This window comes from Lontra canadensis, unplaced genomic scaffold (genome assembly GCF_010015895.1).
Source record: "Lontra canadensis isolate GAN:19392208 unplaced genomic scaffold, GSC_riverotter_1.0 scaffold23, whole genome shotgun sequence".
In the NCBI taxonomy this organism is placed as follows: Eukaryota; Metazoa; Chordata; class Mammalia; order Carnivora; family Mustelidae; genus Lontra; species Lontra canadensis.
The window spans coordinates 5,338,034-5,364,935 of NW_022631017.1; the positions used below are offsets into that span (position 1 = coordinate 5,338,034).

The 26,902-nt window shown below is 53.0% G+C and overlaps 1 protein-coding gene across 12 annotated transcripts; it reads right to left on the reverse strand.

Moving 5' to 3' along the window:
- On the reverse strand, positions 1-24,358 carry TJAP1 (tight junction associated protein 1). 12 transcript variants are annotated; one of them, XM_032862094.1, is made up of 12 exons: positions 24,259-24,358; positions 23,662-23,757; positions 14,293-14,421; positions 7,487-7,584; positions 6,622-6,747; positions 4,979-5,007; positions 4,070-4,231; positions 3,781-3,847; positions 3,503-3,532; positions 2,651-2,758; positions 2,464-2,547; positions 1-1,772 (listed from the first exon to the last, which is right to left on the reverse strand). In XM_032862094.1, exons 5-12 carry the CDS (start codon positions 6,718-6,720, stop codon positions 678-680), a joined length of 1,674 nt encoding a protein of 557 aa, XP_032717985.1. In that variant the 5' UTR covers positions 6,721-6,747; positions 7,487-7,584; positions 14,293-14,421; positions 23,662-23,757; positions 24,259-24,358; the 3' UTR covers positions 1-677. The 12 variants fall into 12 exon arrangements, with proteins under 12 accessions (XP_032717985.1, XP_032717986.1, XP_032717992.1 ...); XM_032862095.1 differs by having other exon boundaries at positions 7,487-7,590; XM_032862101.1 differs by lacking the exon at positions 14,293-14,421 and having other exon boundaries at positions 6,622-6,744.
- Between the last annotated feature and the right edge of the window lie 2,544 nt (positions 24,359-26,902).

A 26,902-nucleotide genomic window follows, 5' to 3' on the forward strand; every position in this document is an offset into this window, starting at 1 on the left:
CAGTATCAGTAAAATAGTTTTAATTTTAAAATAGTCATTGATGTGAAAACATCCCAAAGCTGGGAGTAACAGTCTAGAGCCAAGGTTGGGAGGGGGCCAGGCCTCACCCACAGCCCAGCTTGAGGCCCCCAAATCCCTCTCTCTTCTCCCTGAGAGAGGATGGACACAGCTGAAGCAAGCCCTGAGTGAGTCCTCTCCCTCATCCCTCAAGGACCCCTTGAATGCAGCAGCTTGTGCAGAGGACTTGAGGAGAGGAAAGCAGGCAGCAAATAGAAATTAGAAGTTAATAATCCAAATGACATTCCCCTCCCACCCTTGGAAAACAAACAAGAAAACCATTTGTGGGTACGAAATGGGGATGGAAGATGAACACTGATGTAACAGACCTGTCAGCACCCCAGAACAGCCCAGTTTGGGCGGACCGCAAGAAAGGTCTAGAGCCCCAGCTGCATGTTACCTTTGGGAAGTACATACTCTATAAAGAAAAGGGAAAGGTACGAGGCAAGCTGGGGCCAGTCATGGTCAATGCAGCTAAAAAGCCCGGTGTGCTCTCCCCCTCTCCCCCAACCCTGCACAGGGAGCAGAGTGGTGCTGGCCTGAGGGAGGAGGGCTCTGGGGCAGGGTAGGGGGGCTCCCATGGTCCCAGTGTAGCCATGGTAGGAAAGCAAGCAGGCACCCTAGTTGAGCAGGTTGCCCTGCTCCTGGGCCTGGGTCAGGCTGTCCTTGCGGTGCAGGTGGTGCACCCCCATCCTCTTGGGGCTGCGCTGGGGGCGGCTGGAGTTGGGGAGTGCCCAGGCCCGGCCCTCAGTGTGGGAAGTGACCGGCCCCTCCTCCGTGCCACCATCACTGGGCAGCAGACTCTGGCGTTCTTCCTCAGGGCTGATGGGCAGGTTCAGCTCTTCCTCCTCCTCCCTGGAAGGGCCAGGGTCAGCTTCCATGGGCAGCAAAAGCCCACTCTCACTAGGTGGAGAAGGTGCCGGAACCTCCTCATCTCCGTCGGTGGGACTAAGAGCAAAATGGTGCTGCAGGTCAAGGAGCGCATCGCGTCCGAAGGCTGTGCGCTGGGCCACAGAGGCTGGGGGTGGCGTGCGGTCCACAAATGCCCGCTGCCAGCTGGCGAGCAGGTCCTCCTCGGAGCTGGCAGAGCTGGCTGGGGCACTGAGTACTGGGGGAAGAGGGCTGGGCTCATGGTGGGGTGATGCCTGGGCTGAGGCGGGGCTGCTGGGCACTGGGCTGGGGCGGGCCCGCTCACCGCCCTCCTCCACTAGGCTCAAGGAAATGGCCTGGCGCGTAGCATAAGTGCAGTTGGGAAGGGGGCTGTTGCGGGGGATTCGCACCTTATCCTCAGAGAACTCTATGACCTTGCGGCCAGGATAGAGCGGGTGTGGTGGAGATGGGGTGGGATAGGGACTCAGCTTCTCAAAGGCTGGCAAGGGCGATTCCTCCTCTGGGGAGGCCCCGGCAGTGCCCAGAGAGTGGCATTCTCCATTAGGTTGTGGGGTGGGGCTGCCAGGGGCAGGGGGACTGGCAGGTTCACCCAGGCCACCCCCACTCATGTCCACATGCACAAAGACATCCTCAGCCAAGGGGCGCCCAGCACTGCCTGACTGCGCCGAATTAAGCAGCAGAGACTCTGGCTTCTCTAACACTCGGGCGATGACCGACGTGGGAACCACAGCCCCTGGTGCCAGGCTAGGGGCGGGGCCAGGGCTGGCAGCTTCTTGACCACTGTGCAGATGTTTCCGGACCATGTCCTGTAGCTCACAGGGCAGCTGGGGTAAAAGAGCAGAAAAAGTAAAGAGACCCATGAATGCTCCCAACTTCTGAGCAGAAGTAATGGCTACCGCACTGGTCTCACACCAGCCTGGCGCACAGCTTCGCTTCACAGACAAACCGATGCTCCGCAGGGGCAAACGACCTGAAGAGTCAGAGGAACACACCCAGCAGCTTATCCCAGAGCACTAAAGCCCATGAGCTCTCCAACGTCCCTCTCCCCCCATCTCAACAGAGGTTTCTGCCCAAACCAGGTGCAAGTCTGAGGCACCTGCACTGGCCGGCGGCCTCAGAACGCCTCCACTCCTTCTATAGACCCTGTGAGCCTTGGGCCTGAGGCTCTAGAGTTCGCCTGCTGCGGTAACAAGGTCAGTTCAGCCAAATCCCCTCAATATTCTTATGGTCAATAGCCACCCCCACCTTGGGCATGGGCTCCCAAAAGGGGGCGCCTCTCTCCATGTGTCTGTTCCAGAAATCCCAGCCAGGCCAGCCCCTGCGCTAGCAATGGTCCCCTGACAGCACATGGAACACCGATCAGTGGCAGAGCTGACTGACTCAAGGGGAAACATGCAGGCGAGGGGCAGGCAAAGCAGAAAGGGGAGAGGAGGCCAGTGGCCTGTGGTATCAAACCCCACGGGAGAGGAGTCCCGGGGACGGGGCTCGCAGCGGTGGGGACAGCGTTCTGCTCACATCAGCGAATTTGTGGTTGCGGAAGTGGGACTTGTTGCACTTGAGGAGCTGCACAGCCAGGTTGCAGTCAAGCCGGTACCGCTCCTACAGATATAGGTGGGCGTCACCAGCCAGCCCCGTGCCACGCAGTCTGGCCACTCTGGGGCCAACCCAGCCACAGGCGGGGAGGGCCCTCCAGTGCACATACATTGAGCTCCTCCAGTTTGTTGATGGTGTTCTTGGCGTCCAGCAGCTTATTGGTCAGCTCCACGATCTCCCAATCCAGCGTCTTCCTATCCATCTCAGCCTTCTTGATCTGAGGCACAAAACTCATGTGAACCTCGTCCCCCGACCCCAGCTGGCCTCCCTCTCCCCTCCGCCTCCCCCCAGCCCAGAGACACAGGAAGCCACAGGTGCTGGGGCAGCCAAGGCGGACGGAATAGACAGACGATGGACAGACAGAAGACCAGCCACCTCTCCTGTTCTCCGGGCTGGCTGTGGGGTGGGGGCTTTCTGAACATGACCTGCTGCCACCAGGGCCAAGGACAGAGACCATACAAGAGTTGCCCCTCGAGGGGCTCTACACAGCAGGTCAGGCAGCTGGACCTGAGGAGTAAGTGTACAAACCCAGGGGCCGAAGCCTACATGTGGAGCACTTTCCAGGCTAGACTAGGAAGGAGGAGGGGTGGGGCGGGGTGGCAGCCGGGGGCGCCTATGAGATTATCTAGTTGAGCCAGGAGAGAGCAGCAGCCTCAGCAGCAGCCCTCTGATCTTCAGTTCAGGGGCTGGAGTGCCCCCCCCAACCACAAATGGCTTGGGCTTGTTGCCACCACAGCCAAGAAGCCGTGAGTGTTCAGCGGTGACATCAGTCAGGACCTCTGCCAGCGCCAAGCACCAGCCCGCAGCTGTCTCCCCAGGAGGGAGGCACTGTACCGAGCGGGCCTCACGTAAGGAGGAGGAAAGCAGTGGGCAGAGATAAACGGCGGGGCCCCAGCAACCCCAGGTCTGAGCTGAGGAGGAGGCCAGGGCAAGGGAGAAAACACACAAACTCAGACGCAACTGCAAAGATCCAGCTGTGGCTAAGAGAGGCCTGACGGGAGAGGGCGGCAGCGGCGGCGGCGGCGCGAGGGGAAGCCGGGAGAGAAGAGAAACAGTGTGAGCACTAAGACAGTCCTGACTCGCACAGCACACTGCGGTCCCCTGCCCACCCTGTCCCACCCCCTCCCCAAGCCCCAGGGCACAGTGGCACTCCATGGGCAAGTCCCAGCCCCCTGCTATGCCGTGAGCACAGTGCCAGCCGAAGTGCCCCCATGCCCCTCCGCCCCCCCGACAGATTACCAGCGTGTGCAGCTTGTCCTCCAACTCCTGGTTGGTCCTCTGAGAAGCTGTGTAGCTGTTCTGAAGCCTGTAGAGGAACACAAGGCAGATCCCTGGGTCAAGATCTGCTCTTCAGGCCCTCCTCAACCCCTCCCTGATATGGGATGTGGGGCACGTCATTCTCCTCCCAGAGCTTCGGTTTCCCCAAAACAATCAGATGATCTCTGAGGCCTCTTCTGGCTAACCTCCCATGGATGGGGTGGGGTAGGGGGATATATGTGCATGGGCGCCTGGCCCTTCATTTCCACACCTGCGGAACTTGTCCTTAAACTTGTCTAGCTCCTCACGGCTCTGGCCCAGCTCCAGCTCCAAGCAGTCCTGCCCAATCTCCAGCTCGCGCTCCAGGGCCTCAGTGCGCCTGGTGGCCGAGGCCAGGCGCCGACGGAGCTCCTCATTCTCCTGCTGCAAGAGCCTGGCAGGGTGAGGGGTCAAAGGCAGAGGGGAATCAGCATTAAGACAGGCCAGCCCTGGAGCCCCAGGCTGAGCTCAAGAAGCTTGAAGGAGTAGGGATGACACGAGCATAGGCAAAAGGAGGAGTCTTGAGTCTGGGGCAGCATATTCCACAGGCTTGCTAGCCCTGAAAACACAGCCTGGTTGGGGGCAGTGAGGTGGGGAGGGGGGGCGGTGGGGAGCAGAGGGCATGGTAGAATCCACCCCCACCCGTGAAGAAGAATGAGAAGACAGAACTGGTGCGGGGGTAAGACTTCCCAGTCTGTCTCTGGTTACAGCCTAAGCCAGCCGGCCACCAAGCCCTCCAGCTCCGGTTTCCCCACTGCACAATCAGGCTGCTCTATTATTAATCTCCTGGAAATCCAGCCTAGCACTGCCCTCCTCTCCAAAGGCCTGATGTAGCTGACAGAAGGGGCTGTGGGGAGGCAGCTGGCACAGGAGGACCAGGAGCTGGGGAAGGGCTCTTTGGCAAGAGCAGGCCCATCTGAGCACCTATCTCCTTGGTTCCAGGTTCTCTTGGAGCCCATGGAACAAAAACTCTCTTCAGAAGGAAATATCCACATCAGGCCTCCTCCCAGAATCCCTAAATACCCCACCTAACCTTCACTTCTCCCTAATCCAGTGAAAAGCCCGGTGGTACCAACAGCCGTGCCTGGAGCTAAGAAGGAAGTGCTGAGGCAGGGCAGGCTCTCGGGCAGCAGATACTCACTTCATCCTCTCCGCATCAGTCAGGGGTTCCTGGGCACAAAAGAATGGAAGCTTGAGGCTCAGCCCCAGACCACTGGCCCACCCTGCTTGCCCACCCTCCAAAAAGCCCTGGAAAGGGCCATGTCTAAAGCCCAAGCAAGCTCACAGAAGTGGGCCTTGGAGAGATGGAGGTAATCCAGTAACGCCTGGATCACCCTTTCCCACACCAACCAGAAGGTTTGAGAACCTCTTCCAACATTCACCCTTACCCACACCACTTCCAAACCCTCTCATAATTCTAGAGCAAGTTGCAAATGAGTCCTGGTACCCATGCTACATCTCCCAGGGATAAAACAGAGCCTCCCAGCTGTTCCCTGGGCTCGGAGTGGGCCCCACAGGCATGGCAGAGACCTTCCAGAGAAGTAAAGAAGTCAAGCAAGCTACAGTAGGGTTCTGAGCTCTGATAAAGCCCGCTTGGACCCTGGAGGGAAGATGGGGCAGAATCAGGCCCTTCCAGGTCCTCAAAACGAACCAGAACATGCATGAAGGAGAGCCTCTGGGCTAGTCCTGACTGAGAACAGTGATGTGTCTTCTCCTTGTCCTTATTGGAACCTCCTGCCCCATCTTCCCCAAGCCCCTATTCTGATCATAGCCCAAGAGCCAGAGCTCAGCCAGCCACAGAGCAGGGAAACATCAAGAGGCCCGCTCCAAATGGAGGTGACTGCTTCAGAATGCCTATCACAGGCCGGAAAAGAGGTGGGTGGCCTGGACCATGGGCTCTGGAGCCAATGACACCTGCATTTGATCCCATTCTACAACACTCTGCTTGTACTAACCTTGCCTTAGTGTCCTCATCTACAAAACCAAGGGAATGCCCACAGGGATGGCACCTATCACAGTATCTGGCCTTCTTACTGAATGTTCCCTGAACTGAGACTAGGCAAGTCCCAGCATTCCCACCCTGAATTGGACTACAGCAGGCCATGGTATGCCTGATGCTCCGCGGGGTCAGAGATCTCGGAGCTCTGCAAATGTGCACTGTGTAGCAACAGGGTGGGGACAAGCAGCCGGGCAAACTGACTGCAACACACACTTCCTTTCCACCAAATGAGGGAGGAGAGCCCGTTTGGAGACTGTTTCACAGTCTCCAAAGCGGCCTGAAAAAGTCCCCCTGAGAACCTAACACAGGTCCTGGCAGGGAGTGTGTCTTTCATCAGTGTTAGACCAGGCAAAGATGGAGGAAGGGCCGGACTTCTGGGGACAGCAAAGAACAGTTGGTCTGGTGGGAAGAAACCAGAGCACCACCTCCACCTCCTCCAGAGAGTCCCAGCCTCCAGCGCGTGAGGACCCCTCCGTCTGGAGGGCTGCCTCTTGTCAGAAGAACAATACTGCCTGAGAGCATTTCCGTTGAGCCACGAAGACTCTGGGGTTCCCTGACAAGGGGTCATGTGCTCACAGCTGTCCTGTGCTCACAGCTGTCCTGTGAGCCTGCACTGCCCCTACCAGCAGTGCTGCAGCTAGGAGCCCCCTGGCACGACACAGCAGCACAACCCCCATGCCCCTGCTCGGGGGCCCAGAAGTCCTCTCAGGCGGGAGAAGTCAGTCAGGCACCCAGCCTCAGGGGCCCGCATCTACCAGCCAGGGTAGGAGTAGGCATCTCCTGACCTCCTGCTCCAGCTGGGATCCTGGACCGTCCAGCCGCAACTCCCGGTGCTCAGGGGGTGCCTTGCGGTACGGTTTCTTAGCAGGGGCCACACTGGTCATTCTTGGATGTGAGGGATTCTCAACCTGCTGTGGAGAAGCAAGGAAGGAGGAGGCTCAGAGACATGGGCAAGAGGCCTCTGGCCAAAGACAGTAAACAGAATATACATAGGAGCCACCCGGCACACAGGCAGGCCTGGGCCATTGCTGGGGACATCAGAAACCTGGACTCTGGTGGATCAGTGCCCACAGGTCAGGGGAATACTGGAGGGGACAAGGGCCCAATGCAACCAGACTAGGGAGGCAGAAGGCAGGGCCCACGGCCTGGGCACCAGGAAGAGAGGCTATGGCCTAGTAGTGAGACAAGGTATCTAAGAGCAACCCACTGCTCCCCTCCATGGCCTTACAAAAAGGCCTTAGAGAGAAAACCCATTCCCTCTGCACCAGTGTCATCTACCCTACACTGGGGATGAGGAGAGCACCAATTTCACAGACCTGTTGTGAAGATTACATAAGCCACTAACCAGTTACCTGGCACTTAGGAAACGTTCCACACGTGTGAGCTCAGAAAAACCCCAAAAAACAAACAAACAAATTCCCCCATCCTGCCAAGTATCCAGAAAGTAAGGGTTTGAAGATGCTCCCCCAGACCAGGCTCCTCAGAAGGAGGGCATCTCCAAGCTTGAGAGTCCTGGAGGCCAAGACTCTCTAGCCTCCACCACTCTCTTTTCACCAGCCCCCCACCACGAGGGGCCACCTGTCTGCCCCTTGGCCTGCCAGCCTCGCCGGAAGGGGGCCAAGGCGGGGTGCAGGCCTCCCAGGGACATACCGTCTGACTGTCGGCAGCTCTCTCTGTTCCGCTGTCCTGGAGTTAGCCCTCGGCTCTCTGCATCCCACGGCCCCTCCACGTCCTCTAGCCAACAGCTCCTGAAACTAGAGAAGGGAAGAAAGTGGAAACCAGGTTGTCAGGCACGGGTCTGTTGGTGCCCCCGGCCGGCCTACCCAGTCCAGGCCTGGGAAGGCCCCTAGGGAGAGCCAGGCAGAAAAGCCATGGCCCAGGGGATCTGGGGAAAGCAATGGAGGCGGGAGAGGACCAGAGGCATGAGGCTCCTTTCTCCATGAAAGCACAGGCACAGCCCTAGATGATACACATGCGCGTCTTGTATGTGCTCGTGGTCTCAGCTCACCACGTGCCTGATTCTGGAATAGGTCTGGTCCTGTCCTGTCCCTATCCTACCTCACATCTGTCCTGTTCATCTCCCAGGTCTCTCAGAGTCTAGTAATTAAGAGATTTGGGGAACACGGCTTGCAGAAGAGAACACAAGGAAAAAGCCTAGTAGAGACCCACAAGATGTTGGGAAAAGTTCCTGGCCATGTTACCAGGAGCCCAAATCCTACTTCTGTGTGTAAAAGTTGTAAACAGACTTTGCAACAGGGAAAGGTAGACCCAGGAGAGAAAAATCTGAAAAAGCAGCAATGACTGTGCAATCTCAGTAAGGGTGACTATGGCCCACCTCCGTCTCTTGCCCCCTCCCAGATCCCTGGCCATGTGTGAATGGCTGTCACAACGGCGGGGAGAGCTATTGGCACCTAGTGGGGAGAAGCCAGGGATGCTGCTGAACACCCTGCCGCGCCGGACCACGCCGCACAATGAAGAATCATCAGCACACAACGTTGACAACACTCAGGCTGAGGAACTCCCAGGCAGAAAGCGTGAGTCCAGGGATTTGAGACACCGCCCAGTGTCAGAAGCTACGCTGCTCCTGACACACTGTATGGCCCCAGCTCAGTCCCTCACTGGTCCCTCTTCCACACAGAGGTGGCTGGATTGAGTGACCGGTGAGGTCCCCACAGGTTCCCCAAAGGTTCTGGCGCACTGAGCTCTGCCCCCACCTGTAATGAGCAGGGCCGCAGCACGGGGGCAGCAGCCACCACAGGGGCCCATGGAGGCAGTTAACCTTAGGTGGCCTTCTGGGCATAAACAACCTTCTGCCGCCTTCCGCCGCCTCCTGCCGCCATCCTCCTAAATAGAGCTGGGGGCCTAGGGAAGCCTTGCGGGCTAAAGCATGTGTTCCTGCTGTCGGGACATGCCCTGGCCGTGACTCCTGTCACATCCCAACAGAGCCTGGGGCAGGAAGAACAGTGAGGGGGTAGGGAGGGTGGGGAAGCAGGAGTGGCCTCCCTCCTCTGTCTGGGCAACCTGGTCTCTGGCTTGGGGTTCTAGGGGGAGCTGGGGTATGGCAGCAGGCACGAGCCGCCAACCTCCACCCCTTTGATGGGGAGGCGGACATGTCCCCACAGGGCACAAGCAGCGTGCTGTGTCGAGCTGACTCCCTGCGCAGGAATCCGGGCGGGCCCAAAAGGACAGCACATTCCTAGGGTGTGGGGGAGCAAACAAGTCACCCCCGCAGGTTCCTCGGGGCTACCCCTCCTGCTGGCCCTAGGGTGGGAGCTCCTATAGCCTGGGGATAGGCCCAGAAAGTTCCAAGCCAGCCTGGATAGCTGGGTGCTAATACTCAGAGGGTGTTAAGTGTGGGGTACCTGAGTTAGAAAGGGGAACTGCCAGAGACGCAGAATAAGAGACACAGGGAGCCAAGAACCTCTGCAAAATCCAGGGGTGAGGAGGCTCGAGTTGGGCCTGCTCCCTTCCCCATCTGCTCCCCCAGCAGCTGAGTAGTCCCCTTCTCCCTACAGGTCATGCTGCGGATCCCCTCGATTCTCAGCCTCTTTTCTTCCTTAGCCCTATTCTTGCTAATACCCACTCTGGCCTCTAGGCACCAGGACACTAAATGGGTGGCAGGCAAGCCGGCCGGGAGCACACTGATGTGCTCAGGTACCTGGGGATACTAGCCGAAGGACAGTGGCCTTCACTCCATGCCCTGGGGCCCTAGCTCTACCTGTCACACATCCTGGTCATCTTGATGTCAAGTCTCCACTCCCTGGCCTCACACCATATACTCCCAGGGCTTTCTGCACCAGATAACCTAGCTTGCTGAGGGACAGTGTGGAAGTGGCTGGCAGGGAGATGAAAGGAGTACTGCAAATGCGGACACTCCGGGATGAATGTAGCCAGCAATGGCAGGCAGTTATCTATCCTGGCCAGAGCATACTCTTTCCATACACACCAGAGCCACGAGGAGGGGAGCCACTCCCAACTGGGGAAGCAGAAGGCAAGGCCCACTAGGGAGACAGTCTGTGAGGGAGCCTGCAGTGTCCCCGACACAAGCCCATGAGGGGAGGAGTCTGTCTCACTCTCACTCCCTGCCTCATGTCAATAAATACCAGTATGTGTTGGGACCCTAGTTCCAACTCCTGAGATGTGCTAAGTGCCCCCAGATCCAGCCCACGGCGGGGGGTGGGGTGGGAGGTGTTAGAGTGGGGAGCCAATTCCAGCACTGAACAGGAATGTGATGGGCCTCACAGGCCACTGTCCTTGACTGGAAGCACAGCAGGGCAGGACAGACCCTGGAGGGAGAGCCATGCCAGGGGTACTGGAGAACAAATCGAGAAGCAGCTGGACACCAGGCCCACAGCCAGGAGAAGATAAAAGGTGAGCTGCAGGGCCACCTGGGTGGCTCAGTGGGTTAAGCCTCTGCCTTCAGCTCGGGTCGTAATCTCAGGGTCCTGGGATCGAGTCCCACGTTGGGCTCTCTGCTCAGTGGGGAGCCTGCCTCCTCCTCTTTCTCTACCTGCCTCTCTGCCTACTTGTGATCTCTGTCTGTCAAATAAATAAAATCTTAAAAAAAAAAAAAAAAAAGGTGAGCTGCAAGACAGCAGAGCAGTCCCATCGGCAAGACCCAGCCACCAGCTGTGGCCTCCACTGGCCATGTCTCCTTTACCCAAAGATTCCATGTTGCCTTGGCATGTTTCGGTCCAATCCCCTGTCAAGAAGAGGAAGTCCCCAGGGAAAGCAGCTGAATAACTCAGAATGGGATACAGGCCAGGATAAGCAAGCAAGCGGCCTTGGGGGTCCCGGCCTCCATCTGCTGAGCTGGCTCCAAGAAAATGGTCTTTTGGAAGGTCTAGAAATTGACCAAGAAGAAGCCCACTCCCACCCCTCATCCCACACAATCTGAGCTTCAAGGAACTGGGGGCAGAGGACTCAGGATGTGGGGATACCAGATCGCAAGCTAGGTTTGCACTACGAGAACAGCTGAGGCCTAGGTGAAAAACCCTGGCTGACCCAGTCTGGTCTGCAGCCCTGCAGGCGCTGCTGAGGGAGACACCCAGAGCAGCCTCCAGAAGGGAAAGTGGCTCTTCTCGAGGCCCCCGCCCCCAAGCCTCACCTCCCCGGTCCTCCTTGGCATAGCATTCATTCTTCACTCACTCAAAACTCTGCTCAGAGGAGATGCGGGCCCTGCTGGGGTGGAGAGGGGGGTGAGAGCTTCCTAATTGCCATGTTGCAATCTGCCAGTCAGTGCAGGCCGCCTGTTGCCGCCTGCCCTGTATTAAATACCTTCTCCCTGATTATAGCCCAAGGGGCACGATTAGCTGCCTCCAGAGAACAAAGTCTACTTTCATTAGAAATGGGACTCAGCACGCACAGCAGACCTGCACTGTGAACCCACTGCACAGCTGAGCAGAGTGTAGTCAGAGGCAGATAGAAGGAAAAATGTGTGCCGGACATGGGGCAGTAGCCTTTAATCAAAGGACAAAAAATTTGCCAAGCATCTCTCTTTACCCAGGAGACGGGACTCACACCTGCTCCTTTTTGTAGATAAGTGCCCGGATGTGACCTGGGGCTGCCACCACAGTCAGCAGTCACCACTGCTAGAGATGGAGCAGGATACGGAGAAACCTTCAGAATCCAGATTTTCTCCAAACCATATCCTCACTCCCACTCTCTGCAAATACCCACAGTAGGCAACAGCAAGAAGGTTTAAGCCCAAGAGCCCAGGGCACCCTCTCACTTCCTTCTGCCATCTTTTCTGTACGTCTGCCCAGGGCAAAGCCAAAAGTACAGGAGAGGAGGGGAGGTCTAAGCATCCAGCTCTCCCCCTGCAGAAGGAGAAGGGAGTGAAACCAAAATGGGTGTGGCTCTGTGGCTTTTAACACTTTAGTCTGCCCCACGGAGGTCTCCAGGTGCTCAAATCCCACACCAGGACCTCACTCCATCCTCCCCGGTTCTCCTGCCTTGCCCTAGAGAGCCCGGCTGCCTCCCCTGCCTACATCACCCACACTCTGTAAGAAATTATGGCCCCAACAGTTTATCTGGGCTCAGGCCATTCTCAAACCTACGACAATGCCTTTCTACTCATAGGTGTCACCGACTCAAACAAGTGAGAGACCACCAGGGAAGGGCCACACATCACCACAAAAATCACTACAGCTCTTCATAATTCACTTGAAAAAAGTCAAAGAGAATCACTCATTTAGGAATCGCTATTCCTTTGAGAATGAAAGGAAATCAGCCCTTTTCCAGAACACTCCATTTGTGTTTTATGCTGCCTTAATTCCCTATGGAACCCAGCACGATACAAATAAGTAACAAAAATAAACACAGGCCCTTCCTAAAGCTGCTCTTCAATGGCTAAAACATGAATATCTGATCACACAGGGCCTAGTGCCTCCTCTGTGGGAACTGCCCTCAGCTGTAAGCCCTGGATAGCATCTCTGAACTTCGCAGGCCTGGAGGAAGCTGTGCCTTTGGGGGCAAGGCACACTCCTGCCATACAAGTCTGGCTGCCTCTCAAGCCTCTGAAATTCAGGGTCTGCATCTGACTGAAACCAAAGAAACACGAACCACCACCCTGCCAGGGCCAGTCCTGTAGCCAGGCCACCCAGCAGAGGCCCTGGAGATTGCCTACAAGGAGCGCCCCCCCCACAAACACAATTAATACAGCCCCTCTCTACCTCGAGTGTCAGTACCCCCCAACCCCCGGTACGGTGAGCCCATCCCACCAAAGCTGGCTGGGTTCATCCCTCCCCCTCATTGCCCCCCGGGTGCCCCTCCTGCTTGCTGCCAGCCCCCCGTTTCCGGCATGCAGCTGTTCCTGAGGTACATGAGCAAAGCCCTCAGCAATCCTGTGCGCGTGGCAGGCAAGCATCCAGCAGAGCATGGGGTGGGGCCTCGGCAGGCTCTGCTCTGGGCCGATGACTAGGCTGGGAGATGCCAGTCTGTGCCCAGACCAGCCCTGCTGTCCCTCCAGCAGCCATGCCTGCCACCCCTCTAGGCAAGTACCATCTCACCCTCTTGGGACACGTTGCCTGCGGCCCTGACCTGGCCCCCTGCCTGCTCTAACTGGCACCGACTGACAGGTTTTTAAAAAGTGGGTGGGAATTATTCTGCCCCAGAGTAAGCCTGAGGACTCTAAACCAGTGCTGGGGACCTTGGAGAGCTCACCTGGCTCCCACCTGAGCAAATACCTCAAGTCTATCCAGCTGGCCTCTCACTCAAGCAACACCTGACAGGAACAAAGGGGCTGAAGACAACTATTGCTGATGATCCAAGCAACCACCCCTAAATAAAGGCAGGGCCCAAAAGTCCCCATGCCCTCGCCTAAGGCAAGGTAAGGGGTGGCCCTGAGCCAGCTCTCCACTGTAGGCCCCTCTTGTTTTCCTGGCCAGAGCCCAGACACCAGGCAACCCCCACCCCTCAGCTGGCTCCTCCCGACTCAGGGTCCCTACACACCAGGCAGCCCCTACACCCTCGCACATTTACGCATTCCCACCCCATCCGAACAGGAAGCTCCCTGCTTCTCCTTCTTGGCCCAAGGGAAAGAGAGCCCACCCAGAGAGCCTCCAGGTCCCAAGCTGCCCCCTACCACACAGACTCCAGAGGCTGAAGCCAGACAGGCTGTCTAAGGAGTTACCTGTGCAGAACACCAGGGAGCCCGAACAATCCACCTTCCCGCTATCCCCAGAGCCCCCTTCTCCTTTCCAACCCTGGAAGGAGCAGGGAATCTGGCAGGAGCTTCTCTATGGCAGGCTCTTCACCAGCTTCCCAGTTTGAAGCTAAGGCCTCTCCCAGGCCCACTGTGGAATCCAAAGCCAGGTCCCGTTTGCTCTGGCGGAGGTGCCCTTCCAGCTCTTCCCGGTTAAAGTCCACCTGAAGCTCCGCAGAGGGAAGGCAGTGGGGGGGGCCAAAGTCTACCCACTCCACCTACTCGAGCTCTATCTCAGGTGACTACCTAGTTCTGGACTCAAGCTTTCAGCTTCACTCTCTGCCCAGGGAGTTTCCCACAGCCAGGCCACAGTTTTCGTCAACCGCCACCCGCCCCCCCCCCCAACCTTAAGGAGAACCTTGCAGTTGATCCTAAATGATTATCCTGGGTGAGAATAATGGAGACACCATTCAATCTTCCCCACTTGACAAAGGGAAGCAACTATCTAGCCGAGAAGAAAACTTCCTCCCACTCTGGCTCCATCTGTTTCCGAGCTGTGAAACAGAGCATGGCAACTGCGAGATGTTCTCAAACTCCATAATGCTTAAAGCGACTGAACAGAAACATCCCCCCTCACCACCACAGCAAGGAGACTGGGAAGGTGGAGGGACAGCAGTAAGGACGAGAGAGCAGAGGAGGCCTGAGGTAAGGGGAAGAGGCAGCCAGGCTGGCTGGGGAAGTGTGAGGGGTGACTGAGGCACTGCTTGATGGTACCCCCCCGGGCAGGCTGGCTGGCCCAGGTTAGACTCACGGGGTTAGTGTCTTCTCCCCCACCAGCCAGCTCTCCTGGTTAGCACGGTTAGCGACAGACTCATGGCAGACGCCCTCCAGGCACTCCATATAAACAGACAGCTTGGTTGAGAGCAGCCCGACTCCGGAGCTGCAAAGAGAGAGCAGAAGGAATGCCAAGCTGCAAGATGCCTGAGGGTACACGCTGCGCTCTTCTGACAGGGCAAGCTCCTCCAGACTTACCACTAGACCCTCGGGGGCCTTCTCCCATCCAAAAATCATGCCAGGCAGAAGCGCAGCGTGCCCCCTTGCCAGCCAGTGAGTCCAGCTGGCTGACCCCAGGTGACAGAGCTCTCTGGTCGGTCGAGCCGAGGAGAGGAGAGCTGACGTGGAAGGGGGCACTGCTGCCAAGGGGCAGCTCCCCAGTCTTGCCTTCTCCCTGGACGTGGCTGCTAGGCTGCACCATAGCTCCCAAAGTGGGGTTGTTGGAACAAAGCTGGCCACAGCTGCCGCTGCCACCCATTCCAGGCCTGCGCCAGCAGAGCCCACCTTGCCACCTCCCGCGGGCTCCGAGGCAAGGGGCCGGGAGAAGACTGGCACAGGGATCAGAGGCTGCAACAAGAAGCGCATGGAAGGCACCACACAATGGGGCAGTGTGTGACCTGGCCCAAAGCTGGGCCAGCCTCGGGACAGGCCAAGGGATGGCACTTCCCAGGGAGCTGGCCCTAGAGTCGAGAGAGCAAGGATAAAGGCCATGCTGCAGCCAGGCTCCTCACACTCCCAGCAGCGACCATTCCACCCACTCAGAACGGGCAGTGCCCAGAGACTAGTGTTCCCATCACAGCAAGCCCAGGGAACAGGAGAAAATCTCTCCAGAAGCCTCCAGAACCACCCAAGTGAAGTAACCCACTCTGGCTTAGAGATCACAAGACAAATGGAGCCGTAGTAACAAGGTCCCAGAAAACCCACAAAATGGGACCCCTGGAGCGGCAGGAGAGGAGAGCACAGCAAATGCAGCAGCAAATACTGAGCAAATACTGCTTGTGCTCACAGAGGAGGGCTGCATGTTGGCAAGGAAAAAACAGAAGGATTCCCCTTCTGTCTGGAAAGCCCTGTGGATGACACGACTCAGGGTAGAGGGAAAACAGCGACCACCTGACACCACCTAGGGGCCTGGCCCTTCTCCCAAGCCTAGGTTAATCATTCCCAACTGCCTACTCCCAGGGCTCCCTGTAATACTCTGACAACAGCCGCAGAGCCCAAAAGGCCAAGGCCTGACCCCAGAGGGGGAGATAACCACCGAGGAGAGAACGTCTCTTCCTATAGGCTCTGACCTCTTCCCTAGACTGCTAAGAATGCATGCCCATTGACAGGCTCCCTTCAGAATCCTAACAAAACCGAAAAACACAGCTGGGTCTGGTTTGCTTTCAAAACACAGACAGCAAGTAACCTAGGTAATCCAAGGTTTCAGAAAGCAGGGACTGTCTCTGGGTTAAAACTAAGGTTGAGAAATCAGGTAAGTTTACTCTCTTCCTGGCCTCAGAGCACAGAAGCGCAGAGGGAAGAAATGCACATGAGGCGGAAGTGATGGTGCCCACCACACCATGTTTAGAACCATCCTGATTCCCACTGAGGGCACTCCTGCCAGGTGACCTCATTGCAGCATAAAGAACCACCCCTCAGAGACGACCAGCATGCCTGCTGTGGCAAGAACCTCTAGTAAAGACTCTCCATACCTCCCAAGAAGCCAGGCCCTGAGGAAGCCCCTTAGCTGGGAAGGCAGCTCCAACAGGGGCTACTCGACCTCAGGGAAAGTGTTAGATGAGCAGAGCAAGTTGAAGAACAGCATGTACTACTATTGAGTCGTGTTTATTTTACAAGAGATACATGAGGAGGAATGTCTAGAAGCAACATGAAAATTAGAAGGAAATAGGGTATTTCCCTGTCTTTGGGAAAGGGGTTTAGACAGGGGCAGTGGGGGAAGAAAGGGAGGGTCTTTTTACTTCTCCTTTTGCATATGTTTCTGTATGGCAGGTATTTTATGCAAGGACACATATTATGCTTATGATAAAAACAGAATTCCTGGACAAACGGGACAAAAGCCCTCCATCCGTGCTGTGCTTTACCAACCTGCAAGTGCTTTCCCTCTTCCACTGTATGTCCTTTGATCCTTGTAGCCTAGTGAGGCCCACAGAACAGGTGGCGTTCTCCCATTCTGAAGGGACAGAGAAGACAAGTGATTTGCCCAAGACCACAGACAGAACTGGGGTAGAAGCCTTCTCTAGGGAGCAACAGGAAAATCCTGCTGATTCTGCCCTGATGGAAAGCCCTCTGAGGCTTCTGAGACTGAAGTCCCCCTGGGCCTACCTGGGAAGGTGCAGAGGCCTGTTTAGTACCCCAAATGATAAACCCAGCATTCTATCCTACTGTTAGCTGAAAGAAGCACACGGTGAAGCCAGCACAGCCTAGACTGACTTCCTGGCCCCTGCCCTCAGAGAGAACCCCCCCCACACACACACAGTTCACAGCGAAAGCATAGAGCTCTTCACAAATGGAAGGCCATGTCCTTCCCAGCTTCTAAAGGTCACCTCGCAGACAGCTGGCACTTATGAGACAGTAACTAACGAAGAAGAGGTTCCACTCTCACACTCATGGCCAGTCCAGGAAGACTCCGCCCCTTTGAAGCCTAAACGTACACAGCACAAGCCGGTCCTGCTGCCTCACCCCATCTCCTCTCCAACTGGCTGAACGAACGAAGCAGCTTAGAGCCCTGCCAAGACGCCACCGGCAAAGATATGCCACATTGCAACGCGCACTCCCACACTGAGGGACAAGGGGCAGAGCCCGGGGAAAACGCCATCATGTCACTCTCAGCTCCTGGTCTTGTCCTTTTAACTCATGTAGGCATTAACAAGGTTGTAGTAGGCCCTGGCTGTGAGCAGAAGCACACCCAGACAACGAGCGCGACGGCCAGGAAAGCAAGCAGGTTATGGAGCAATCAGAGGACCTTAGTCAGTAACAAAGAGGATGCCAGCAGCCAGACTTGCTAAAAGATGGGGATTGGCAGAAAATACACTGGTGTGAGCTTCACCTCTGCTTTTAACCTCTTCTGCTGGCTTAGGGATGTGTTACTAGAACATATGAAGGCTAAAGAGGGAAACCGCTGAGCCAAGTACCTGGAAGATCACTGAACTGCATTAGCTCCACAATAATTAGTAATGCTACTGCTAATCCGATCCCCTTTTGTTTATGCAGGACCTTGTTTCCTAAGAGTTCAAAGGAGAGATCCTATCTGCTTTCCTTTCAAGAAGGACCAGTCTGGGTCACACAGTAAGCGAGAATTGCTCAGCACCTACCATGGAGGGCCTCTAAGAAGCCTCCAGAGTTAAAGGTCTTGCCCCATGTTGGGCGGAGGGGGAGACAGGTTAATAGCCACTTGCATTACAGTTTGTTACATTCTTTTTTTTTTTTTTTTAAGATTTTATTTATTTATTTGACAGACAGAGATCATAAGTACGCAGAGAGGCAGGCAGAAGGAGGGGAAAGCAGGCTACCCTCTGAGCAGAGCCCGACGTGGGGCTCGATCCCAGGATCCTGAGATCATGACCGGAGCCAAAGGCAGAGGCTTAATCCACTGAGCCAGCCAGGTGCCCCAGTTTGTTACATTCTTTGAGAGCCCAGAGGAGAGGCAGCTGGCGGGGACAGGGGTTCAAGGACCAGACAAGAAGGCTGCCCTCTGAAAAACTCAAACATATCTTCCTCATCTGGACTATAAACTCAAACTGGAGCACCAGCTGGCATTATATAATTAAGAAGTCTAGACTTCTGGAAACACATTCCTTGGGTGTTTGTTGGGAACTGGTGCCCTAAGAACCACCCCCATCAATTACACTAAAAACAAAAAGGCAAAGAAGGGACAGTGAACTCCCAGCTACCAGCCCTATTTTTGGGGAGTAGCTGTGTTAGGCCTGGTTCTGCAACACAAGATCATGAAAGCCCTAAGAAAACTAGGGCCAAGAAGTCTGGCTTCCTGAATGCCTAGATGTGTTCTATCAGCTTCATCCAACAGTTTTCAATCCATAAAACACCAGGGAACATGAATCCTCAAACACCCCACCCAGTCATCCATAGCCTGAACTATATTACAAATCTACCACCTACCCACCCCCATCTCTATCTACCAAGGTCACCACCATCCTCACATGAAGGGGATCCATCAAAGGAGTCATTGCAACACAAAAGATGGGGAGAAACATTAACTATTTTGCACTGATGATGTCCCTAGCCTCAGCCTTTATATTGCTTTGCTATAGAGAGACTCCCAATTTTACTTCCACCTCAAAAATGCTCCTGGCAGAAATCAAAAGTGTTATTCTAGCTTGAATAAAACAAAGCCTTTTATTACCCATTGTGTTTTCCAGAATGGAATTCATTTACTAAACAAATATTAACTGAGTATCCTTCGTATGACAGGCACCATGCTACACGCCATGAACTCATTATCTCTAATGCTCGATACTCCTACAAAAAAGATAACGTGACCCTCACTGTACAGCGACAAGACCAAGAGTCCTACTTAAGCCAGTTGTCCAAAGTCATGCTGTTGGTTTAAGTCGCAGAATCAAGATTTCAAGCAGGTCAACCTCGCTCCAAAATCAGACTCTATCACACTGCTCACCTCACTCCCAACTCCCCACCCCCTCACCCTCATCCCATGATCAGGGAGGGTCTCTCCTCTACAGAGGTTCAGCTAAATGAAAGAGGCCAACAAGTAAACAGAGAAATCACCATACAATATGGTAAATGCCAAAACCACAACGTGCTATGGGTGCCAAGAGGAGGAAAGGAAAGTGGGGAAGACTTCTCAGGGGAGGTGACAGACCAGTGGGGTCCTAGAGGACGAGCAGAGTTTCCGAGAAGGGGTCAACCACGGAGAGTAAAACGCACAAGCGAAGAAGAAAGTAAATGGATGGCCACAGCACGTTCAGGAGCAGTGGGAAATTCAGGAGCAATGAAGCACAGCGCAGATGAAGTGGGCGACAGCAACTCAGACTAGAGGGTTGAGCTGGGGCCAGTCTGTAAACAACCTTTCTGCATGCTGAGCTAGAGTGTGGACTGTGTCCTGAACAAGGGAGAAACCATGGCATTTTTATGGGAAGAGACAGTGTTTTTCATTGGAAGACATTTCTCACAACAGCTTGCGAGACAGACTGGAGAGGGGAGAGACTGCCCACCACATTTCGTGCATTCTATATACCCCACCGCATCACAAAGTGCCGATTCAGTGCCTTGCACTATCCCAAAGGGTAAAATACAATAATGACTAAGACATGGTCCCTATTGTCAGGGCACTAACAGTCTTGGGACAGTCAGACAAGTAAACAGAAAACTACAATGCAGCCTAAGTGTTAACACAGAGGCACAAAGGAAAGGCACAAAAGGAGTGGGGAACCCCAATTAAGGGACATTTAAACCAAGACCTAAAGGACAAAGCGGGGGTGGGGTGGGGTTCCTGGCTGGCTCAGTCGGTAGAGTGTGTGACTTTTCATCTTGGGGTTGTAGTTCAAGCACCATGTTGGGTGTAGAGATTACTTAAAGATAAAGTATTTACAATAAATAAATAAATAAATAAAGGACAAAGAGGTAGGTTAGGGTGGAGGGGGCAGCGCATTTCAACCAACAGGGCCAGCAAGCTCAAAGGCCCAGAAGCTAGACAGGATAAGTTCACAGAGCTGCTAATCCAGAGGGCGCCTCGGTGGCTCAGTTGGTTGGGCAGCTGCTTTTGGCTCAGGTCATGATCCCGCCGTCCTGGGATGGAGCCTAACATCGAGCTCCCTGGTCAGTGGGGGAGTCTGCTTCTCCCTTTCCCCAAGACCCTTCCCTCACTTGTGCTCTCTCACTCACCCTTTCTCTTTCAAATAAATAAATAAAATCTAAAAAAAAAAAAAAGAAGAAGAAGAAGAGGCTGAATCCCGGTGAGAAACGAAGGCCGGGTTTACCCAGAGGTCCTTGACACTCAGAATATGGTGGTGAGGAAAAGGTGAAGGGATTAGATGCAAAGAATACTCTCGAATAAGGGGTGTTAAGAGAAGAAATGGACTTTGAGAACGACAAAACAAGAACCGTAAAGGCAGAGAACTGACTCCAAATTCATCAGCCTCTACTCTGCAGCTCAAGCATTTGCTAAAAAGAGACCTGAATTCAGTAAGTCTGATGACTTCTACCAAAACACAAAGGTGTACTTCACGGAGATTACACGTTTCAGCACGCTGACTGCAGCACAAATGGAGATAAAGGATGTTATCCAGACATAGGAGGCTCCTGGGTTAATGGTGGAGGGGAAAAGACACTGATAGATACTAACTTTCAGAATTTCAAGTGCCACAACAAGTAGAAAAAGGTCATTCGAGGGCTGGCTGGGAATTCCCAGAAAAAGCCCTAAATCCTGAGCCCCCCATTCCCCTAAAATCTGCTCAGACATCAGGCGCGTGCCTACTCTGATGGCAAGGTAGAGTCATTTACTAAAGAAAAAGATGGGCCCTGCGGGCATGTTAAATAGACAGGATGTGACTCAGAAGCAGGGGAAGAGTGATCCTTAAGTGCAGGGCAAGGAAAGCCCGTCAATCAAACATCGTGCACGTGGGATTCCTGGCTGGCTAAAGACGAAGAGACTAGCCAGCAAGCACTTGCAGAGCTCCAAGCCAGGACGGTCCTTGACCACAGGAGCGGTCTTCCACTTTCTCCTCAAACTGGGGGCTGACACTGGTTAAAACGCCACCTGTTTTGTTTTTTTGTGTGTAGTCTGCTACCTGCTCTTTTTTAAAACAAAGATGGCATCCAGATTGTCTATGAATTTAACCCTGTGGCTACTTCAGCTGCTCCTGTCAGTAATCATTAAGTCAGAAATGAGCCTTTTATTTATGTCTTCATTAATATATCCCCCCCCTTAAGGTATGCTAAGAGTGGATTCTCGTTGTCAGCCTGCTCACCTAACCCAGGTCCAAGGTTTTCTAAAGGGCAATCACCAGGCTGAATCATGCAGGGTCCAGATTTGGCTAAGAGGGCAGTGGGCACCCTCCCACAGTCCCTGTACCAGTTGTTATATCTGAGAAGGAGAGAGCCGTGATGAAGAGCTCAGGTCCTAAAACATATTTTAAATAAATCAAAAAAGTTTACTACAATCTAACCATTATGACAAACAAATAAGAGATATAAATTGCCGCTAGTCATATTTAGTAAAGAGTTAATTTCATACCAAATCCAAAAAAAAAAAAAAAGGATGCTTAATTGCTGAAGCCAGATAGTCTGGGTTCAAATCTCAGCTCTGCCCCTTACTAGCTGGGTGACCTTGAGCAAATTAACCACTCTGTCCTCTACTCATCTGTAAAATGGAGACAATGGAAGTATTTGCTTCGTAGGGTTGTTATAAAAATTAAATCAGTTAATACATTTAAGGCACTTACAACAGTGCCAGACACACAGAAGATACTCACTGAGCACTGCTCTCGTTATAGCTCAACTGCAACGGCAACTCTAAAACCTCACAATTTCAAAAAGGAAATCATGGCATTTTAACATCACTTTAAATAGTTTAATGAAAATGTTTTCACTACATGCAAAATCTACACTATTCAAAACCTGTGCCGCATCTCTCTAACATCAAGACAGAAGCTCAAACCAGTACAGGGCCACCAGAGAGAGATACCTACCACAATGATGAAGTCAGTGCTGAGATCTGACCAGCACAATAACAACAAATATGTATGGAGTATCAGTCACAGTTCTAAACACATTTATTTAACCCTCACAACAACCTTATGAGACGGGTACTCTTACCACAAGAAAGCTAAGGCAAAAAGAGCTGTACAATTTCTAAAGGTCACAGAGCTACAAATGGCAAACCCAGAATTTGTACAAGGAATTCTGGCTCGAGTCATTATCTTCTGTGTGCCCCCCACACTCTCCTGGCTGATCGCAACTCTAAGGCGGGAGTCCACAAACTGTCTTCAGAAAGAGAAAACTCCCAACCTTCTAGAGTCACAGCTAAATAACATCAGCTTTTCTGATACCTGAAGGTATTGAAGCTGGCCTAGTAAGAGTGATTTCGGTTGGTCTGTCTATAGCAAGCCTTTTGGAGGGGGGCGGCACAGGCAGGGAGCAGGAATAGTTAGTGCAGAGTCCTAGATCAAACTAGACCTCCCAATCCAATCATGCAGAGATGTCAGTCTTGAAATGAGCTTCTGTAAAAAGTCTGTACCCAACTCTGGCTTGGGCATAACCACAGGGCATCAAAGGAAGTGAGGACCATATTCACCACACTTTGTGGCTCCAGACCCCTTCTCTTTTCTCTAACGCTAAATCCACTGTATCTTTTTTTTTTTTAAGATTTTATTTATTTATTTGACACAGAGAGAGAGATCACAAGTAGGCAGAGAGGCAAGTAGTCAGAGAGAGAGGGGGAAGCAGGCTCCCTGCTGAGCAGAGAGCCCGATGCGGGTCTTGATCCCAGGACCCTGAAATCATGACCTGAGCCGAAGGCAGAGGCTTAACCCACTGAGCCACCCAGGCACCCCATAAATCCACTATCTCTTAAGCCATGTTTAGTTTGGCTAGTGAAACTGTTTATAAATGTGGTTCGAAGGGGAGAATACAAAGGAAGAGAAGAAAGCTATTAGAAAAATTCTACAATCCTTTCCTTCCATCACCACACTGATCCAGACCGTAAAGCAGTTCCCAAATATCAGGGATCTCAGGGACAGAGGGTGATACAATAAATATTCCCAGAGCCTTACACCAGTCAACGCAACCGACACCTTACTGTAAACTGCTCTGGGTTTCTTCCCCCTAACCTCAACCTGCTTTTCCTCCTCTACTGACTCCACCTGTCCACCAAATGCACAACCTCAAAGAAAAACTAATGAGCCCTTCTTACCAAAAGAAAGCTCAAAAGAAGCACATCTGCTGCAAGAGTGAATTCAGGAGTTGGTGACAGCATGATCAGACTTCTTCTGACTGCCCCTGCCCCATCCCTCACTCACAAATCTCTACTTCAGGTAGGATGCCAAACTGAAGATGTGATGGGGAGACCGAAAAAGATACAGTGAACATGTAGGAAACTGCTTGTGGCAGGGACGTTAAAGCACTTTCCGCCTCATCTCTAGGCCCCTGACAGTGCCCACTTGTACAGGTAAAGGCACACAAGGCTCAATGCTACACCCAATTCTCAAAAATCAGTGTGTATTCTAAACAAAACACTAACTTAGAGACCACAGGCAAAGGGCAACCTCTATAGATGAAAGCCCTTTTCAGATTAAATGTTTCTCAGTATCACTCTGAGCCCATGCATCCTGCTGCAGGGAGCATGCCAGCCTGTCATTGGAGGCCACCTTACCCGCTCTGGGGTTGAGCTCGGGCAAGTCGCTACCTCTTCTTCTTTCCAAGCAGGTATTGTGATTTCTTCCAGTCCCTGGGGCCCCTGAGTCTTCAGCTGAAATTGGGGCAGATGCTATAGGAACTCTGGAAAGGCTGATCTAAGTCTGCAGAAGGGTCATCTTACGCTTTAGTTTCCTCCATACCAAACCTGCCCAGCATCCTCCAGGTCTCGTCCCTCTTCCCCTCTTCCCCACTATCCTCCAACACGTGAGAGACCGCTCTCCTACTGGCCCAGTACAGTCGGGCCTCGGCCACAAACTCCAGGGTTCTTGACTCTTCGGTTTAGAAATTCTCCTCCAATTCGCAACTGCTTCCCTAGGACCTGCACACCTACTAGTGCTTCCCCCGCCCCGGGCCCCTCCCCCAGGGCCGCCGCGGGATCCTAGGCCCCCTCCTCTCCGCCCTATCTCCCTCTTTTTTTTTTCTTCTCCTTCCAACATCCCATTTCCTCTTCTTAACCCCGGAGCTAGTCCCTCCTCCGCCCCTACTCCGCGATACTGTCCCCACGATCCTCCCCAACTCTAGCCTCCCGGCCGACTACAATCCCACAACAAACTTTCCGCCGCTGCCCGCTGCCTTCACGCCGCCATCTTGCCGCGGGGCAGGCCGGGTAGTGGCCGGGGCCGCGGGAATCCCCACGCACCGGGCGCTGCGCGTCATCGGGGGCGTGGCTAAGGGCGTGGTTTCGGGTTGGGGAATTAGGGCACCGGGTGATTGGGGAAAGGTGGGGATATCCTAAGAGTAGGGTTTGGAGGCCTGACCGCTAGAGAAGGAAGGAGGTGTCAGGGGTAGGGCAAGAGCTGGAACAGTGAGGAAAGATTCTGTTACTAAAAAAAAAAAAAAAAAAAGGAAGAGAGAGAGAGAAAGAATGAAAGAAAGAAAGAGGAAGGAAGAAAGGGAAGGGAAGAGGGAAGAAGAAAGGAAGAAAGAAAACAAAATAATATAGTGGAATAGTGCCAGCACTAGTTCCCTGTCATCCAAAGGATAAAAGCAGCTTCTCAGTTTGCCACGTGGCGGTCCGTGTGACCCACCCCCTTCCACCTTCATCAGACTAATTTTCCACCTCTCCGAGAGATTTCAGGTTCCCAATCGTCCTGTATTTTCAGGCCATCGGCCCTCAAAATGTCCAAGCCCTCTCCTCCCCTTTTATAGTCAATTCTTGTGTGTCCTTCAGCCCTCAGCTCGAAATGTCACCTCCTCCAGAAAGCCTTTCCCAGGCCCCAAGACTGGACTTGGTGTTCCTTTTGCTGGGCATCTCTAGCCACTCGCACATAACTTCACTGCAGTTATCCTATGCTATAATTATTTACTTAAATAGTGCACCCCTCACTAAGCTGCTGCTCCTTCAGGGCAAAAACTGTGTCCAACTGCATGTTCATATTCCCTAGCAGGTGCCTGGAACATAGTAAATGCTTAATGGATAAATATCATGGCATCCTTCCAATGCACGGAGAATACTCAGGGCTTTTAGGTTTGCTGTTCCCTGTGCCTGGAAAGTTCTTCCTTCAGATATTCACTCCCATTAGAGTCTCTGCTCAAATGTCACTATGTTAGAGAGAAGCCTTTCCTGGCCACTCTGTCTAAAACAGCATCCCTAGTCATTCACCCATACCCTGCTTTAATGTTTCCTTTTACAGGACTCATCATTATCTGATATATGTTTATTCAGCATCTCCCACTATAGTGCAAACTCCAGAGATCTAGGACTTTTTCTCATTCATCTCTGTATCCCCAGTGTCTAAAACAATGCCAGGCATAGTAGGTACTTAATAAACATTTATTGAGTGAATTAATGGCATGGAGATGAGTGATAGAGGGATTTTGGAATATAGTGGTGGGGAGAAGGGGTTGAAAATACTACAGAATAGGGAAATGCGTTGGTGGAAGGTACAGGCCCCAAAGGCCAGAGTTGGCCCTCTCAGGAAAGGTAGTAAAGACAAAAGCCAGGCTCAGCAAAGGAGGGAGTGGAATGAGAGCCAGGTGGAACTCTGGAGGTGGGTACTCAGGGAGCAGAGCCTTCCTGGGAAAGCCACAGTTCAGGCAGAGGGAATGGGCTGGGCTGGAGGCTGAAGTTTACTCAGATCTAAAGACAACATCCACCCCAAGCCCAGGCCTCTCTTGGCCAGATGGTTCTGGAGAAGCCTTAGCATATGTTCCTCTGTAAATTATCCAGTGCTCCCCGCTGCCTGTCCTCTCTGGTGACAGCTGGAACAATTGTCCAGGAATTCCATCTGCTCTCCTGTCCTTCTCCCCTCCACAGCTCATCAACATTTCAGAACTGAGAGGTATCCCATTTCCCTGGGCCTAGGGGTGGGAGCTGGGTCTGTTCTTTGGTGGAGCTGGCCTCAAGCCCACACTTCTCCACCAACACACACAAATAAAACCTTGGCAGAGATTCCCAGGTTCAGTCATCTTTATTTGCCATCCTGTCCATGTGTTTCAACCCTATACAAGTTCTTTTTTGTTAATTTAATAAAATTACACTAAATGAATCAAGCATATTGGTTCTTGCAGAGCTTAAAATAAGGGCTCCCAATCATTATGCATCTCTACATGGTTCCCCTTAAGTTGTCCATACAGTACTTTCAAAATGTGGCATTCATTATTCTATAACAGCCCAAACTCAGGCTTTTTTGAAATATGAATTTTACCATTTATTAAAAGAAATTTGTGTGAGACAGAAATGAGGAAGATGGCTTTCTTTGTTAAATGCATACAACCTTCAGATCCCCTCTCTATGTTTCCAGAAATTGTTTTGGAATCCACAGCAGGATCACAGGTCTGTGAACTCTCAGGTAAACAAACTTACTGTATATAAATTTCAAAAGTGACCCAAGTTTATATTTTTTTAACAGAAAAATTATCAGTAAACATAAACATACCTTTTTAAAATTAATTAATTTTTTAAAGATTTTTATTTATTTATTTGACAGACATATCACAAGTAGGCAGAGAGGCAGGCAGAGAGAGAGAGAGAGGAGGAGGCAGGCTCCCTGCTGAGCAGAGAGCCCGATGCAGTGCTCAATCCCAGGACTCTGGGATCATGACCTAAGCAGAAGGCAGAGGCTTTAACCACTGAGCCACCCAGGCACCCCAAAATTAATTAATTTTTTAAAAAGATTTTATTTATTTATTTGACAGAGAGAGAGCACAAGAAAGCAAAGTGGCAGGCAGAGGAAGAGGGAAAAGCAAGATCCCTG